General features: G+C 34.8%; 2 protein-coding genes across 5 annotated transcripts in view; one reads left to right on the top strand and one right to left on the bottom strand.

The window, feature by feature from the left end:
* The first annotated feature begins 80 nt into the window (after nucleotides 1–80).
* On the top strand, nucleotides 81–12,537 carry LOC144970307 (methionine adenosyltransferase 2 subunit beta-like). 3 transcript variants are annotated; one of them, XM_078909801.1, is made up of 7 exons: nucleotides 103–223; nucleotides 1,247–1,432; nucleotides 2,787–2,978; nucleotides 7,692–7,806; nucleotides 8,531–8,683; nucleotides 10,947–11,140; nucleotides 11,914–12,537. In XM_078909801.1, the coding sequence occupies exons 3-7, from the start codon at nucleotides 2,796–2,798 to the stop codon at nucleotides 12,163–12,165; spliced, it is 897 nt and encodes a 298-aa protein (XP_078765927.1). In that variant the 5' UTR covers nucleotides 103–223; nucleotides 1,247–1,432; nucleotides 2,787–2,795; the 3' UTR covers nucleotides 12,166–12,537. The 3 variants fall into 3 exon arrangements, with proteins under 3 accessions (XP_078765928.1, XP_078765927.1, XP_078765926.1); XM_078909802.1 differs by lacking the exon at nucleotides 1,247–1,432 and having other exon boundaries at nucleotides 81–178; XM_078909800.1 differs by lacking the exon at nucleotides 1,247–1,432.
* A 1,601-nt stretch (nucleotides 12,538–14,138) lies between these two features.
* LOC144970305 (beta-alanine-activating enzyme-like) overlaps nucleotides 14,139–18,473 on the bottom strand; it is a 43,022-nt gene continuing 38,687 nt past the window's right edge. For both annotated transcript variants that reach the window (XM_078909797.1, XM_078909796.1), the window contains exons 13-16: nucleotides 18,061–18,224; nucleotides 17,530–17,652; nucleotides 15,577–15,708; nucleotides 14,139–14,871 (exon numbers count right to left, since the gene is read on the bottom strand). In XM_078909797.1, the coding sequence (XP_078765923.1) occupies nucleotides 14,236–14,871; nucleotides 15,577–15,708; nucleotides 17,530–17,652; nucleotides 18,061–18,224 (1,055 nt within the window). In that variant the 3' untranslated portion in view covers nucleotides 14,139–14,235. The remainder of the gene's footprint in view (nucleotides 14,872–15,576; nucleotides 15,709–17,529; nucleotides 17,653–18,060; nucleotides 18,225–18,473) is intronic.

The following is an 18,473-nucleotide window of genomic DNA, read 5'->3' as shown; positions in this document are numbered from 1 at the left end:
CGAGGCGAGGAAAACCCTTATCATTATTTAACGAATTGTCATTGGTCAGAATTATTGGATGTAGACGTCTATGTCGACAACTGTGTTTATTGTGTGTTGTGTGAAGATGGGACAACACGACACAACGCCACGATCAGCCGAATAGCACATCATTTTGTTACTGCACATTACTCACCTGGTAAATTCTTCGAAAACTCTTACAGTTACAGCATTCAGGTTGCAGGTTTGTGATGTAACTATTACAATACTAGAGCAAAGTTAAGTAACATTAATAAAAAAAAACACAAAACGATAGCTTTAAAAGCCAAATTGACAGTTTTCTGCAGGATCTAAAAAATAAGCACCGATTTCCAATTGATGAAGTTGAAGCCAGCCTTTCGACCTCCACAAGTTGGGGCGGAGACCGATCCAAAGACCATCAACGGGCCACCGGCCCTCTACGATGAACTCATACCCATAATAATTAAGAGCTCTACAAAAGATTTGAAAATAAATCAATTAAAATTTATTAAAAGAAAAAGAAAACAAACTTCACTCAGACTCAACTGACTGAGGACATGCCAGGAATTTTATTTTCAGGATGTTGGTATCCTGCTAGCTAGGTTTTGGTGGCGTTTTTATGCACCTCCATTGAAGGTGTACAAAAACGCACCGTTTTTATGCACCTCCGTTGGCGGTGATGGTAAATTAATGATAATGTTGCTGCATACGTCCATGAGGTTTAAATAGTTTTAGATTGTAGTTTAGCACACTGCTTAGTGATTACCGATGTACGTTTATACAATGATAATAAATGAAAGAATAATAACAATAATTTAAAAAATCAAAAGTAAAAAGAAACATGGCACACAAATACTGATCTCAAATAAATAAATAATTTTAGAAAATTAAAATCGAAGTTTTTAAAAAACATGATAAAAAGTTTTTGAAAAAAAACAAAAACAAACAAAAAAAAAACAAAAAAAAAAAAAACAAGAAAGAAAAAACAAACAAACAAAAATGATGTCTTTCTCAATAAAGTAAACTTAAAAAAAAAATATCTACAATGGGAATCGAACCCAGTACTTTCAAGGTTAGAGTCTGACAGTTTGTCCACTGGGCTACGGAGCCACCTGACTGTTCATCAGATTTAATGTCTTTCTTAAACATTATTTTTCCTTCAATGCAACTTCTATTTTCTGGTTTTATATTTTGATTTTTTAAATTATTATTTTTATATAAATTTATTAACAAAAACATCCTACAGATGTCACAATATAGCTGTCGCCGTGTCCAAATACAGAAACCCAATTTCGCTGATGAAATTGGGTGGGATGCGCATACGTGACGGAGGTGTATAAAAACGATCCGTTAAGATACACCGTCAACGGAGGTGCATAAAAACACCTGCCTGCTATTCAGTTTTCTCAACGGTTAATGAGTCCCTCGACAGGTTAGTTATTAGTTTTTGTTCAACACAAGTGGAATTCATCTAGTTATAGATCTACTAGATATTTACTCCTATCTAGATAGATACTAATACTAGGACTTAGAACTACTACACTACTATACTACTAACTACTAGAGGATAAAAATAACAATAATACTCTAGTCTTTATTGTCCAGAAATATGGCAATTTGTCATTTGTTACACTTACTATAGATAGTATGCAGATGACGTCACTCAGGCCTTTGTTATTGTTTTTGCCATCCGCGTTTGTGGGTTGTTCTCACTAAACTGTATTAACAAGACTATAAAAGTTCATGGTTACACAGAGTTTGTGTGTTGGTCCGTTATACTTCCGGATGGCAATGTTGTGAACTCCTTGGCCAAGCGCATTCTATCTATAAAAGTACATTAAGCGCTTAGAGTCCGGTGTCTCGGAGTTATAGCGCTATATACTATATAAGTTTTCAGCATTATTATTATTATTATTATTATTAATGATAAGATATGCGTACGAGATACAACATACAAATAAAACAGACATTCCTCATCTCTCTCTCTCTCTCTCTCTCTTTCTCTCTCTTTCTCTCTCTCTCTCTCTCTCTCTCTCTCCCTCTCTCTCTTTCTCTCATGTGCGCGCACACACAGTGCCCTTATACCATCAACAGAGATGATAATGCCTCATACCATTTAGACAGATTCAAATAGTATTCAATTTGATACATTTTTGGTAGTTTGACATTAGATATTATTATCATTGTCATTGTCTTGAAAGTTCAATCAATCAACCAGTTATAGATATTATCGACAATAATTTCTCAGTTGGGATCCTGATGTAAGTCTTTCTGCCATATCATTGATTTATATTAATGTAGATTAAGAATTGGAGGTGCCGAGAACTGTACCCTGAGGAACACCAACCATCACTTGTGCTGACTCTGATGACGCACCATCCACGTCAACTACCTGTATTCGACTAATGAAGAAGGACATAATCCATTGTTATATTTTATTTCATACTCCATGTCTCCATAATTTCTGTGCCAATGCATGATGGTGGACTTTGTCAAATGGCTTTGCTGAAGTTTAACAAAATGGCACCGGTTTGTGATTTTTAAAATTTATGTTTTTTACTAGATCATTGATTGTTGCTGTCAGTTGTGTTTTATAAGTCCTTTTTACCCCTATAACGACGTGACTCTGTTAAAATTTTATTGGCCTCTATATGATTCATAATGTTAGAAAATATGACATGTTTCAGTATTTGATGGGCGATTGATGTAATAGATGTCTTTAATTCTCTGCTTCGTTAACATGCATTATGACATTATAAACAATTTGCGTTATTTTGTCTTTACAGAAACAAAATATGTCTAAGCGCATTTTAATAACTGGTGGCTCTGGTTTGTTGGGAAGACATTTTGTTACGACCTTTTCTCAGGATGTGAAATGGCAAACATTGGGGTTGGCATTTTCAAGAGCAAAGAATAATCTTCGACAAGTGGATCTTACTAATCCCGAGCAAGTGTCTGCAGTTGTAAAAGATTTCAAGGTGTGAAAATACTCATGTTTTAGTGTGTTTTATTTAAGTAAAAAAAGAAATGAAATCGATTAAATTAAATAAAAGCAAGCAGTCCCCGCAAATAATTTACCTAAAAGAATTTGTTCGAGGCTGAGTCAAAAGAGAAATGGGATAAATCTCCTACTGAGTTCAATTCTTTTTCATGTGACGTCATATTTGGCTCAATTGAACTTACATATAAGGTACTCTTTAAACCAAAAGTTGAAAGTTTTAATTCCATCATATTTTGACTAAGTTAAGACAGTTCTAAATGGCTACCCCCATTGATGTCTGTCAATGACAAAGAGCTGTCATTGAATTCTTATTTTCAAAGAAGAAACCTCTAGTTATATTTTCAAACGCCTTGTGAAAATTTATAAAACTCAGGCATTAGGTAGAGGCAGTGTTTTTAGGTGGGTTGAACATGTATCTCATAATTTAGAAGACAATGAGATGCAATCGAATATCAAATCTGACACACTGACATTCCTTAACTATGTCATTATGTGACAAACCTCGTGATGGTTGTCGTCCAAGAAGTGCCAACTTAATAAATCAGATATAGACAGAAGCATTGATCAGATCTGATAGAAGAGCATTTGTTGATGAGATAGCTGGAGACCTTGAAATATGTCATGGAAGTGTCCGTCAACTCATCAAATCCTTGGGATTCTCAAAGGTGTGCCCTCGTTGGGTATCCAGGCAGTTGAGTAAGAGTGTGTAAGGGTGAATTGCTGTTCCGAGATTCTCAGGCTAAGTGGGAGAGTCGAAAGCTTTCTCAGTAGAATAATCACTGAATATGAAACCTGGGTTCATCATGTGACTTCCCAAAAGACCAAAAACTTCGAAACTGAGAAATCAGATGGGAAACTTATGGCAATAGTGTTTTGGAACATAGAGGTGTAATTCTCATTGATTTCCTATCACAGGAAGCCACGGTCAACTCTGAATGGTACATATAGTCTCTAAAGCAACTGAAAGCAAGAATTCGTTGAGTTAGATCGGATCTGAAGATAGAACGAGTACTGGCACAGGCACCAGGAAAAGGGAGGTAATCGTATCAGCTGATGGACAATGCGGTCTCACCCTCCTTATTCACCAGACTTGACACCTTCATATTTTCGGTCCACTAAAGGAGGCAATGAGGGGACATTGCCTTGAAGATGATGAAGAAGCCAAGACAGTTATGAAAAATTGGTTCAAAGCTCAGTTACAGGATTACTTACAGGGATGGCCTTATGAAAAGGTGGACTGTGACGATCGAGAAAATCAGGGACTCTGTTGAGAAGTCACATTCTACTCGGCTAATGCCAAGGTTTTATCTGAGGTATGAGACATGGTATTGATTCACTTTGTTTTAAAGTAATAAGCAGAGTTCCATTACTTTTTGACTCACTTTCGTACATTGCTAAAGAAAGGCAAATAGCGTGTCATTTTTGGAAATAAAGTTTACCAACATTAACAATTTGTTAATGATTATTATATAACATTGACAGTATTGTTCTTCAGCAGCACAAGAAAGGTGATGTTCAAATCACATTGAAATTGTTAATGGAGAATTGTAATACAAGACATTATCTTAAGGTTACATGACTTGCCACGTCCTTCTGCTGAATATCTAGATACCTGGATTTTCTGTTGGACACATTTTCTTAAAATGTCTCAAGATTTTTGAGTCTATGAGATTTTAATTTATTTAATTGTTTGGTACATTTGCTTTAGGTCTCTTTTTAATGTTGATAATATCTTTGTCTTTGGTCTTCCTTTTAGACCTAAATTCTGCTATGTCTTTGTGCTGTCTAATGGTTTGAAAATTCTTTATCTATTTTTGATAATTATGTGGGATAATGTTATTGATTGATTTTCACATTGATATGAGTAATGAGCAACATTCAAATATAAAATAAAATAAAATCAATCGCATTTTTTATGTATTCTCATGCAATGCTGCTAATGACTGCAACACTTTGATTTATAAAAAGGGAAATCATTTAAGTAAGCATTTGTTAAATGAGTTGCGCATAGAGTTTTAATATTTGATTTGATTTAGACCTCAGTCACTTTTAGAGGTAAGGACAACTTGCCAACCTTACTTGAAAAATATGTATTCATACATTTTTATTTTTAGGACAATGCACGCTTGTGACACTTTTTGAAAGATTGTACATCTTTTCTGTGTTGGTCCGGTATCATTAGATGTACAATTTTCAACCACAGCCATGTTCACCAAGCTTTAGAAGTTTGCTGAAATGCTGTGTTATGTATATAGAGTAAATAGATGTGCTTGGAGGGCTTTGTATGATGTAATTATGTATATATAATAATATATAATATATATAAATATATATATATGTGTGTGTGTGTGTGTATTTTCAACTAATACTGTTGATTGCCCAGTGTTGCTACCAAAAAAAGGCTTGAAGCGCCAAATTTTATGTATGAAATTCTATGACTAAATCTCTTACGCTTTAGGATCTTGTGGTGACCACAAAGAGAGAACTTCTCTAGGTTGTATTTCTAAAAGCTGCTAGTTCAGCTCTTTGGAAAATGTCTGCTTCACCTCCCGCTTAGAGAACTCTGGCACATGCCATGCTCCATCCATGTAGCCAGTACTTATTGTCAGAGGTCTTTTTAACGTACAGTTAACGCTGGAAGCTACAAGAGGTTAGTGTATGAAATGGATTTGGCATCTAAGAATTTTTTCAAATGGACAGTGTGTTCCCTAAATTAATCAGGCCAAGACAGTGTTATAGATTTCATAATATCAATGTGCGGGCATCTCTTGGTGAATATCAACATTTAACATTTGTTCAGACAACTTAAGTCCTACCTGTTTAGGGTTTATGGCTATACATCCCTAACATTATTGATGAAGACTTGATGCAACTGGCACTTGTCTATTCTGTCAGAGGAGTGACTTGTGGTAACATTAAGGCAAGGCAGCTTTGGACAGCCCTGGAAAGAATGTAGTTTTGATTCTGAAAAAACGTCAGCCCTGCTCCTTGCTAATGCATGCCCATTGACAGATTTGTCTATGTGTGGTTCAATTGTTTTCAAAAAGAGATTCGTATTATTTCACTGCCAAAGGCACTTACATGATTGTAAGGGCTTTTTTATGTGGTCTCACTTATTCATTTTGCCCCAATCTCACTCTTTTTCACCGTCGTACTCTTTGTGACTGATTGGGGGGGGGGGGGGGGGGCAGCGGCATGGCATATTGACGGCATATGGTGGTGCCATGATTAGAAGAAGAAAAAAAATTCTAAAACAGTGAACACGGTTAAGAGGAGAGAGCACATGTTAAAAAACTCTCTTTTTTGGAAGGGTGGGGGAGGGTCGATGGTTTCTACGAGTGGACAAAACTCACAAAAACAAATAATTCATGCAAACAATAAGCCACAACACTGAGATACAAGTCCCGCATGAAAAGGTCTTTGTAATTATTCTTTGTCCACCATTTAAAGGATTGGATTTGGTAGATAATGCAATCAATATGTTATAAATGTAAATCAAAAGAGAAAAAAGAATTTCGCAAGAAATTTTTCACTCTTTTAAGGGTGCTAAAACAACGTTCAGGAGGTTAAGAAATACGATGGAAGTGGTTAAGGTCACTGTCGCCTATAGATGTCCATGATTTGTCAGTAAAAAGTAGACAATAAAAACAAAAGACTAAACTAACTGTGAGCCATTCATGCCTGTCATACCATGTCACTGAAAAAGAGCGTTTTCAAGATTTCCACACCTGTGTTAATTCAAAATCAGTTGGTTGGTGAGGAACTAGTCTTTTGATTTCTAATTTGTCATCTAGTGTCAATCTCCCGAACGGTCGGTAAAGTAAAAAGTCAACTTGATTCATATAAATACTCATACACACGTAACCATCAACTCGGCACTACAAGCAAGAAAAATGTTGGTAAATTCGTCCACAATGCTTCATTGCAAAGAATTACTTTATTCAATAATCGTGAAAAAGAGGTGGGGGGGGGGGGGGGGGGTGATATGTCATATTTTAAAGTTTTATGTTGTTTTTCTTTGCTGCTTACAAATAAACTTGACAATGATCAGTGTTTTTGACAGTTAATGTAATATTTTGGATGGCCGAAGTTACCCTAATTTGGCGCATCCCCCCAGTCCAACAGTGGAGCTCTCAGATCATGGCACAAGTCGAGGGGTTTCTGCTATTTGAAGATAGTATAATTCGACCTAGTTTCTCGCTCAATCAGCTGTCGCGATACTAATGGATAGAGCATTAACTGGAGCTTGGATTGCTATGCACCACGGTGTTAATTCAGTCACTAATTTGCGCAGTGATGTCACCAACACACGAGTCGGCGCAGTGCGTGATTCGGAATCTTGAATAGAGTGGAGACTAAAAAGGCAGTATGTTGTTGGCGAGTTGGCGAAAGTCAGTGGAGTTAAAATCTCTCAGTTTTATTTTTAATTAAATTATGCTGTTAATGATTTTTTAAAAGATTGGTGTGGTGCCTGGCACCATTCGATCCAATGGCCCCACGCCACTGGGGGGGGGGGGGGTTGGTCCCTGTAAGGATATTTTTTGAAACAGAGGATGTGATCTCATAAATTCCTTGTAATAATCTACATTTTGCCTCCCAGTATTTTAAAAAACATTTTCATGACCCCATAAATTATCATCTGATGCTCTGTTATTTTAATTTATATCAATGTTACCAACGTTCCATACAGCCAACAGTCATTCTCCATTCAGCTGCAGAAAGACGACCTGATATTGTTGAAAAAGATGAGAAAAGGACTGAAAACATTAACCTGAAGGCGACACAGTATTTATGTGATGCTGCAAGTAAGAAATAAGTTATTTCCTTCATGTCAAAGTGTTGTCGATTTAAATGTGAAGTAGGAAACACACTTGTTCAGATTTAAGATATCTCTGCATGCATCACCAATAGACAGTTTATCTGTGCTTACAATTAAAATAAATTTTCTTGCCATTTGTGTCTTTAATGATTTGCTGGCAGTATCAATAAAACAACTCTCTTTTTTATATTAACGTCATTCATAATTGTTTGATTGTCTGAGGTAAGGTGATATGTAGTTTCCAAGTCAAAATTTTCTCTTTGTTTTACCCCAATTTTTTTTCAGAGACCTCTTCAATAATAGTGATGAACAATGCAAACAAAATAGATAAATGAAATCCGATTCTTTTTTTTTTTTAGGTGAAGATTTTTAAGATTATGAAACTTTAAAAATGGAGGATTTTAGAAACATTGTACATTCGTATATTTGATGAAAATTTATTTGAAATGGTAGGATTATGCACAAGATGTGATAATGATCATTTTACTCAATTTTATGAAATGTAAACCTGTTGAATATGCTTAACATTTTTTAGATCTAAAATATTGTAACAAAGCACTTGGAAGAATTGTAGATTAATTTTTAAATAATCCAAACCCCAAGTTCCAGGCTTGATACATCATTTAGTTATATTTTTTATTATAAGTTTGTATCGTGATTTAATAAATTTCACCGTGAAGTGATATTTTATCCTACTGCTATCAATTCAGAGGACGTCGGAGCATATGTTCTATTCATTAGCACAGACTACGTTTTTGATGGAACCAAAGCACCTTATTCAACAGAAGATGCCACTAATCCACTGAATAAATATGGCGTCAGTAAGGTTGATGGTGAAAAACTTGTACTTGCAAATTCATCAGGTATGCAGTATTTTATTTTAAATAAAAACATTAAAATTTGAAACTCAAAAGACAGTTTTGTGTAGGACAGATGAAACATTATGGAGTGTATTGAACATGGAGACTCTGTGGAAATGTGCTTGAGATAAATAAGCATTTTTTCTTGATTTTCTATACTAAACAAGCATGGGTAAACTTTAAAAAAACAGTCAAGCACAAAATAGTTTGATACCCAAAGTCCTTTAAAGATAAGAGTATTGCTAGTGAGAAAATGAAAGTTTTTTTTTAAAGCTCGTTGATCGCGTTGAGTGGATATTGCGCTATATAAATGCTCAAATTTGAATTTTAATTTTAAATAATTTTGATTAGTATACAAAAATGTCATACAATTGATAATACTATTGAAATTTGGACCTTCCAAATCAATGGTTATGACCAACTCCCCTAAATTAATGTTAAATGTCGAAAAAACAAACAATTTTAAGGCCATGCATGTCCTATATAAATTCTGTTTGGTCATAATTCCACCGTGTGTTTGTTCACTCATGTATGGCCTTCATGGTCGGTCCTGTAAGTTAATTGCACATTTTACACCTGATGACATATGCAGTGAAGTGTTTACATGGGGATAGGCGACATTTTTTAGATTTTTGTGCTGTTATCCAGTTGGTAGAGTCCTGACTTGATACCCTTTTGTATAATGGGGACATTTTTCTTAATCTGGATCTGAAAATACCATGTCTCAGAAATTGAGGAAGAGTAAGTGAAGAATCCAATATGATTGGTGCTCAATGTATGCTTCATGTATTAAATTATTGTTTTGTGTTTGCAAGATTTCCCATTTTGTTGGGAATGTTTTTTATAGTCTTTTAATAAGAATATTAAGAGGATCCAGAATTTACAGTTCACAAATTGATTTTACACATTTACTAAAAGAGACATGACTGTGATCGTCGGGGGTATGATTTGAAAATTTTCCCTCTCTTCCACCTCCAAAATACTGTGAATTGAAATTTATCATTATGTTTCAATTACTTCTTGGGGGAGCTCATTCATTCTCACAAAGGTTCTTTTTGGTGGAATGAATACATTGAAGTCAGTAATATTGATTGGTGACTTATTAAAAGAAGCATCTAGCAGCAAGTGTTTTTTTTTTTTTTGGGGGGGGGGGGGGGTTGAGTAGAGAGTCAATACTTTTCCAACCGTGATAGATCTGAAAGGAAAGTTCAAAAAGACCTCATTAAATGCCATGTTTGGAGTTATGGAATTGGAAAGTTTGAGTATAACGAATTGGAAGTGCAGTGGTGTTTTGTTGTCTTGTGTGGTATGACACTCTCTTTGTGACCTGTTGATCATTGATTCCTCCTCTAGGTCCTGCTGTAGGTCGCCAAAGTTGAGTTCTTTGAAAAATCTCTTTACTCATATTCTCTCACTGCACTCAGGTGTAAAATGAGTACTTGGCTGGTAACAACATATTGTCTCTATTGAAAATAAAATATATAAAAGGGCCTTACAGGGATTATGTCTCGTCCTAAATGCTATGTGTTACTATTGGCTTTAAACTTTTTGTGAAGGGGTTTGTGAACATCTATTACGTGGATATTGCATAAATTAAAATTCTAATTTTTTTTCATTTTTTAAAAAGCACATTACGACTTGGATTCAACAAAGTCACTGTGACCAATTGTCGGAATTTGGTGAATGCAGGGAGTCATTAGTAATGTTTAGAATTAGATGTTTAAAATCATGACTATATTTTTGTCTTTGTTAACTTTGTTGGATCAAAGATCATTGTATCAGAGTTGAATTGTGTAACAAACAAAATTATTATATTTAATTGGTGATAATGGAAGTCGGCGGTGTAGTGAGAACAAGTCACAATTATAGGAGTGCAGATTGCTCTGGTCTTGATATTGTATCTCTTATGGAATTCTTAGCCGCCAAATGAAGTAATGTAAGGGTCCATCTTATCTTACAATCCTTGTTACAGTAAGAGCTTTGATATTTTAATGTTCTTGGTTTTTTTCTCGCTGGCAATGCGGGAGGCTAGTTGGCCCAGTTGGAATATTACTTGCACATAAATGAACCTGGTTTGAATCTTTATAGATGTTTTTATAACCCCTCTACCAATCCTGTAGGAGATGAGTGGCTGAAAATACTTTGCAATGATCGGTGTCTTATCTAAAGCCTAAAATTGATATTTTCCATTTAATGGACAGAAATCGGATAATTTTGGTCCTCATTATGCTTTTGGCTATTAAGAACTACTTGATTTTTTTTGCAGGCAATATGGTATTGAGGGTACCCATTCTTTATGGTGAGTTGGAATTCCTTGATGAGAGTGCTGTCACTCTTTTGTTCAAAAAGGTCAAGGACACAAGTACTTCTGCTGAAATGAATCACTGCGAGAGACGATACCCGACATCCTGCCAAGATATTGTAGACGCCGCTAAAGTCTTGGTTGAGCATCGTTGTGAGGTACTTTGAAAAATTGACACCTTTATTTAATTTAGAAAAAGGCAACGGCTGAGACCAGGGAATGTGGGAATGGTATTATGAATTATTTTATCATTAAATTGATATAGTAGGTTTTGCATGCCATAAATCAATGTTAGAATTATTGTGAAATTTACAGAATTTGATACAATTGAGGTATTGACCTATTGAGTTTTGCTGTTGATTGATTAGAGCCATAGACATTTGTTCCAAAATAAAGAAGAGAAAAAAAAAAAAATTTCCTATTCCTCACGATTACGATCATACATAAGCTATGGTGTGATAAAATGAATAGAAACCGGATCTATTGATCTATATTTTTAAAAAAGGATTGAACAAAATGATTTTAATAATGCTGATTTGTCTAGGTCTATCACCTTAAATTGTTCTGGTGAAGATCTTGGCTACTATAGAGCCTGTGACAGTGAGATAAAGCGCTATATAAATGCCATTTATTATTATATAGGTCCTATTCAAGGAAAAGGAATAGGTATTTTAATTAAACTATCAATTTTACATCTAAATCAGGTTTGCACCCATTTAACTCCATCTGATCTCCGTATGAATATTTTAGGTACACATTCTTTTGTAAGTATTTTCAACTGTAGTTCATAAAGAGTTGTTGACCATATAACTCATATTGTAGCTTTACATTCTATCAATTATGCTCCCCAACAATTTAAAAAAAAATTATAATTTTAAACAAAATTTAAATAACATAACCAAGTTGGATTTATTTTTCATCCATATTTTAGAATCCTGACATCAGTGGCATTTTTCACTGGAGTGGAGATGAAATGATGACTAAGTATGATATGGCAATGGCCATGGCCGAAGTATTTGGACTCCCATCCAGTCATTTGGTGGCGGACACTAAACCAGTTTCCGGTGTTCCAAGGCCCTTTGATTGTCACATGGATTGCTCAAGACTAGAAGCCCTTGGAGCACGAACAAGGACACCTTTCAAAGTGGGGATAAAACAAGTTCTTTCCAAATACTATCCGTAGTTGAACATATATAATAGGATTATGGTATTTATATTAATTAATGCTTCTGACTCCATTCAACTAGTCACAATTATCTTTTGAATTTGAATTGGGCATGACTACACTGATCATGCCAAATGCCCATGGTCTGATTATGCATCACTGATAAGTGGAATCTACTATTTCATATCTCTATCAACGAAACTACAATTACTAATTTACAAAGGAGAGGCGCTTGGGTCTTTACTTTGTTAACTAATGTGAATTTTATGTTTCCAATTTATACCTTTATTTGTTGTGGGATGGAATAATAACAAACATTGGGGATATTTTCGTTTTGTTGTTTTTTTTAACTGATTTTTATTCATGTTGAATAAAATTATTACTCACTGATGCCCTTTGTTATACCCTTTGTCACACTTGGTTCAAGCTAAGTAATGAACATTATATCTAAAGTAATACAGTTATGATTTAGCAATGATTCCTGACAATTGTGAATGATCACATCTGATTTAAACTTTAATAGTTATTTGTTTGGAAGGTATGTCATTTTGAAGGAAAAAAAACCCCAAGAAACCCTCTGCATTATTGACAACATATATTTCGTTCTTTTGATGTATTTTGAAATTATTCTATTCACGATAGCAGTATTATAGAACAGCTTTTTAAATAAGATTGAGCCAATAATTGGAGTACATAACAATCTTACAGTCAGGCACTTATTCACACACAAAAAGACAAGAAGATTCTATTTTCTTCTTATTTTTTTTTTATATGGAAAAAGTTACAAACTCATTTCATGACAATAACAGGATCTTTTGCTAAATTTGTCCAATTTCACTAGACATCACAGATCTTTTTGTTATTGTTTTTTAAATTACCAGAGAGATGATTAGTTCTCCTTAAATTCTCAGACTTAAAGGGGTGAGGTGGATACGGGATCTGCTGATAGCTCAGTTGGTAGAGCACTCGCTTTACATGTAAAGAGGCCGGAATTGTTCCCGGGTGAAGTCAAGATTTTCTCTGACCTCCCCCTGTCTATCCATTAATGCTTGTGTAGCTGGGTCTGTTAGATCTGGAAAATACTTTGCAATGGATTAGCATCCTATCCAAAGGGTAGCAAGCAACAGGAAACAGGGAAAAATACTGGCTCCATGGATCTTGTAACTTTGAAGGACTACTATAAACATTAAGCTTACACAAAGTTTTGGGTGTTGGTTACAATAGTTTTGGTGGGTGGAACTGGTGAGTATTTTACTTAACTATATACCATCATAGCAGCGTGGCTCAGCGGTCCAGTTTTTGCTTCATACCCAAAAGGTACAGAGTTTGACTACCCGCCTCGCTGTGTGGGTTTGAGCAAGTCACCTCCCCCTAGCTCTGTTTGCCGTGCTGTACTGCGGCTGATGCCTGGGTTATTCCAGTCTTCCCTTGGAATAGGCCCTAAAGACAAATTTCCCCTTGGAGATGAATAAAAGGAATTTATTTATTTTATTTTATTATTTATAACAGTAGCAAAATTTATTTTGGCTGTAAAGGTAGCAGGACAATTCCATTTCCTTTATTATAGAACAGTGTTGTGATGTTCTCGTTTGATGGCCTGTTTAGAAATGAGATGATCATTCCTTCTCAGAATTTGTGAGGCATCAGGAGAAATTAGAGACATGCCTTGCCAGAATTCAAAAGATGATATGGCTTGTCAAAAACCCCGTGTTTAGACACAAAATGCATTCAGCATTGCTATTTGGATGTCAATGATAGGCCAAAGTTGAATGCATTTTGTCTAAACACGAGGTTTTTGAAAAATTCTGGTAAGACAGTTTTCTAATTTTCTCCTGATGCCTGGGTTCTCATTACACATTCTTCAAAAATAGAATTAGAAAATTATAGACATTTCACAACGCTCCGACCTTTTTAAAAAACAGCTAACCCCCCCCCCCCCCTCCCACAGACACACACTAAAAAAAAACCCCCAAAAAACTCCATAGGCTAGATTAATGGCAGTTTTGACATTTTACTCTTTAATATATCATAATCCACAACAATGTGTGAATTACAAAAGCTGTCGTCATCTTCATTATTTAATTCGTTTCAGGAATGAAAATCAAAGCAGTATAATAAATTATCCCTACAACCTACAACAATATTTCCATCATGAAAGACGGGGGATGAAAATATTTCCCCATTGAAATTTGAACATGAGACCACTTCACCAGTTTCAATATCCAAAATGTGAAGAGTTCCCTTTGTGGCACAAAACATGACAAAAGTCCTATCCTCAATAACACTCTCAATTAAGTCGTCGTCTGTACCTTTATTGATTGCCTCATTTTTATGGACAGTCTTTTTGATACTCCTTCCATGGTCTACAATCGAATCATTGTGAACAGCTTTTGTACTCTTAGATGGTAACAATGCATGAGAAACACCTTTCTCCTCTCTCTGTATCAATCTAGCCATTTTAATTTGGGGTTCTTCTGCTGCGGTTTCACTAAAATCAAGAGACGATCGATTTTGATGTTTACTGCTAAGTGAGATACAGACTGGCTCTTTGTAGCTAAATACAAAGGGTGTTGAGAAGATTGGTGAAGATGTATGGTATGTCCAGATTAGTTGACCATTAGATGCTAAGCAGTAAAACTGACAATCGTGAGATCCAAAGAAAATGCGGTCTTTGTATGAAACTGGTGACGTGAACACGGGAGCTTGTGTCTTGAAAGACCATTCCTGTAAAATATTAGTAAGATATAATTTGATATCCAGGCAGTTAATTATTATTTTTTAATTTTTAAAATTTATTTTATTTTATTATTTTGGTTTTTTTTTTTTTTGTAAAAAAACCCCCCAAAAAACAAAAAACAGTGAAAAGGAAAAAAAATGTGATCAATAAAACTTATAATTGTAATAACATTAACATATTTTTTTAATTTACATACATCCCTGACTAACAATGGCACAACAGCATGCTATAAAGAAATGACATACAATTTTTTTTTTTTTTAATGAGATTGTGTCTTTCACACTCAGCAAAATGATTCTAGGCAGGTCAAAACTGATGTTTCTTTTTGGACTAAGGGCTCAAGAGCCATATATATAGAGGACAAATGATATAGCATGATAAAAGGGTGAAAAAGGACATCTTCCCGCCCTAAGGGAGATTCCCATCCTTTGCCAGGCAGAGTAATTCTAAACCTTTCATCTACTTAAACAACACCAACGTAATTCTAGGACGAGATGGGATTGATTTTTTTCAGTAGATAATACAACAATGGAGGGGCGGGGGTCAACTTTTTTAAAAACGCGATATCAATAAGACAAGCATAACGGAAATAAGAAAAAACATTTTTTAAGTTAAATAATATTAGTAAAAAAAGAAATGTTTCCCTTAAATTCTCACATGTAAGCAAAACTGATTCAAATTGCTCCACTTACTATTTGACCATGATTGTTGATGCAATATAAATGGTTATCAACGCAGCCAATCAAAATGGAGTCTCCGTGGATGCAGGGAGATGAGAACAAGGGTTTCTTTACATCAACACACCAAACAATATTTCCATTTTCCTAAAAAGTAAGGATAGTTTTTTAAAAATTTGAATAGTGATAATTTGGGATGTCATAAGCATGGCAAAGGTAAAAGTAAAATTTAATATCTTAACTGAGAGCTGTTTATAATGTCGCAAACATTATTACAATAGAGCACACTTACATTATACTGAACATGTCTGTAATGATTTGGCAGAAGAAGTAGAACAAGTAGAATTTGACGTGACAAGATATAACGATTATGATTTCAGGCACACTCAAAACATTCCAGTATATGCATTTATTCACTGCTTTGTTGCTGTTGCTTTATCATGGGAAAGTCAGAAAACATCACATACTGTGTCAAGTAGAAGTAGATGTACAAATTATGATCATTTTATAGCATAAAATGCATTTTAAAATGACAACTTTATTTATTGAATTATAATTTTAATTTTTTTTTCAAATGAGAAGGGCAATTATTTTGTAAGGAAGGTGGAGGAGCTCACACATTTGTGTGTGTGTGTGTGTGTGTGTGTGTGTGTGCATGCGTGTGTGTGTGAACAGAGTTATGCTGGACTCCACAGAGATAGAGGAACAGAAGCAGAGCCATGAAAACTAGGAGAAAAACAGTCAATACAATATCCTGAAGCCTTTGTCTGCAGATCACAACCCATGCAGGGAAATATCAAGAACATTGGCGATTCCTTGCTCTTGCCTAAGGGAGCGTTCACATATTACGTCATCAGCTAGGGGGGAGGGGGGGTCTACCAAATGTTGACATGTGTTGACATGGGGGGGGGGGGGGGCAGACCCAAGATGATGTCATCAAAACATAGGCAAATTAAGCCTATTTCAAAGTTTGTTCCTTTCAAAACAGCTAAAGATAAATTGCTATGATGAGTATTGCCCATCTCTCAAGAAACAAAATGGGAAAGGGGTATCACTTCTCAAAAGGCGAACTTGCCCTAAATGTTCATTGTATCACTCCTCGATCACAGCAATGAATGACCATTCACGAAAATGCGGCATACATGAAGAACAGCAAATGGGAGAAAATGATGACGATGAAGATGAAATTGATGATACTATTTATAGTACATTGCCAGAGGTCCAAGGCAGAAACATTTTTGAATCAATTAATTTTATGTTTGGAAATTGAAACAGAAATTCATTCCACTAAAAGACTAATATGCTATAAAATAATTTGCCTCCTATACTATTTTAAATTACACTTTCTGAATTTTTTTTAATAGCACCTGCACCAAGTAGCCTAATTTAAATAATGTTTGTTAGATTTTATCTTTGCAAATTTAAATTTTATGTCCCCATTGTATCGTAAAACATAAATTATCAACAGTTTCTGAAATTAATAAAATGTCTGAATGTGTTTTATCAAACGTTGATAATCAATGTTTATGGTTTGAAAAACGAATAATAAATATTGTGAAATTAAAGTATCTTTTAGTTTTTATTAAATTAGATGACGTCATCATCTGTTGGGGGGGGGGGGGGGGGTCAGGTCAATGATGACAAGTGATGACTTGGGGGAGGGGGGGGGGGGGCTAAAAAGGGCAAATTTTTGATGACATAATATGTGAACGCTCCCTAAGGATACGACTGTGCGGGGAGTATTGAGTGAGTATGTTGAATCGGTGAATACTAATACTGTATGTTCCTACTATTTTGGTAAAGTCCAATCTCAAAATTACATACTTGGAGATCAATTGGAAAATTTGGAGTTATAGACAGATTTAAATGAAAGGTTGACACAGTATAATGTCGATAAAAATAATAACATCAGTTAATAATTTAAGTTTAAACCATACTGTAACATCACACATCACATGATGACCTTACAGTTTTCAAAGCCATCAAATTTCCTGCTAGAGATGCAGCAAAGACCATAGAGTGGCATTCCGAGACAGGAGAGGAATAGACACTGCCTCCTCCTAAAGACTGTTTCCATGCACACTTCTTTTCCTGAAAACAAATTAAAATTTAAAAATAAACCATTACTAATGTTTAAAAACATAGGAGTTCAGAAAAAATCTCCAAACAGTGTTGTTAAATACATATTGGTTAATCCACCTTGTAATAGCCTACTTTACACATTTTGTGTAACGGAATTTTTACTATCAAAAGCGTCTATCTCTCTAATATCCTACGTGTACTTCTTTGTCTAATATAATATCAAAAATGTAAATGTGAGAGAATAAATGACCAAATTTATTAGTAATTGATTTGGATGTGCATTACTTTTATAAATAAACAGAATTGCATCATGTATCTATATCTTATTCATCATCATTATCATAATCATCACCACTAGCGTCTTAATTATTATTATTACCAAACTTAGCAAATTGATTAAGACAGTAATAAAGCTACCTCTATATCAAGGGAATAAAGGTATCCATCATGTGACCCACACATCACAAGACCAGTTCCTGTATCCAGACAAGGGGAACATTTGACACAACCTCCTGTCGGGAACGCCCACGCCACATTACCACCCATTATATCCAGAACATAGATCATTCCATCATAGCAACCTGAAACAAAATACAGGAACATTTGAGTAATGCACTTGAATGAAAGTGAAAGAATATGGTGAACTGCCCCAACTTTTATCAAACTCCTAGAGGCTGACATCATTGATAATAAATATATATGTCAAACTCACTTGGACTTAGCATTAGTAGAAAATGGATTCTCTTTTGATTAAAAAAAAAAAAGAGAGACAAAAAAAAAAAAAGAAGAAGATAAAAACAACAAAACAAAATAAAACAAACAACTCGTGC

The sequence above is a fragment of the Berghia stephanieae genome, chromosome 4, assembly GCF_034508935.2.
Source record: "Berghia stephanieae isolate SIO BIC M18660-M18661 chromosome 4, UCSD_Bste_1.3, whole genome shotgun sequence".
NCBI lineage: Eukaryota > Metazoa > Mollusca > Gastropoda > Nudibranchia > Aeolidiidae > Berghia > Berghia stephanieae.
This window is presented reverse-complemented; position numbering and strand designations above follow the sequence as displayed.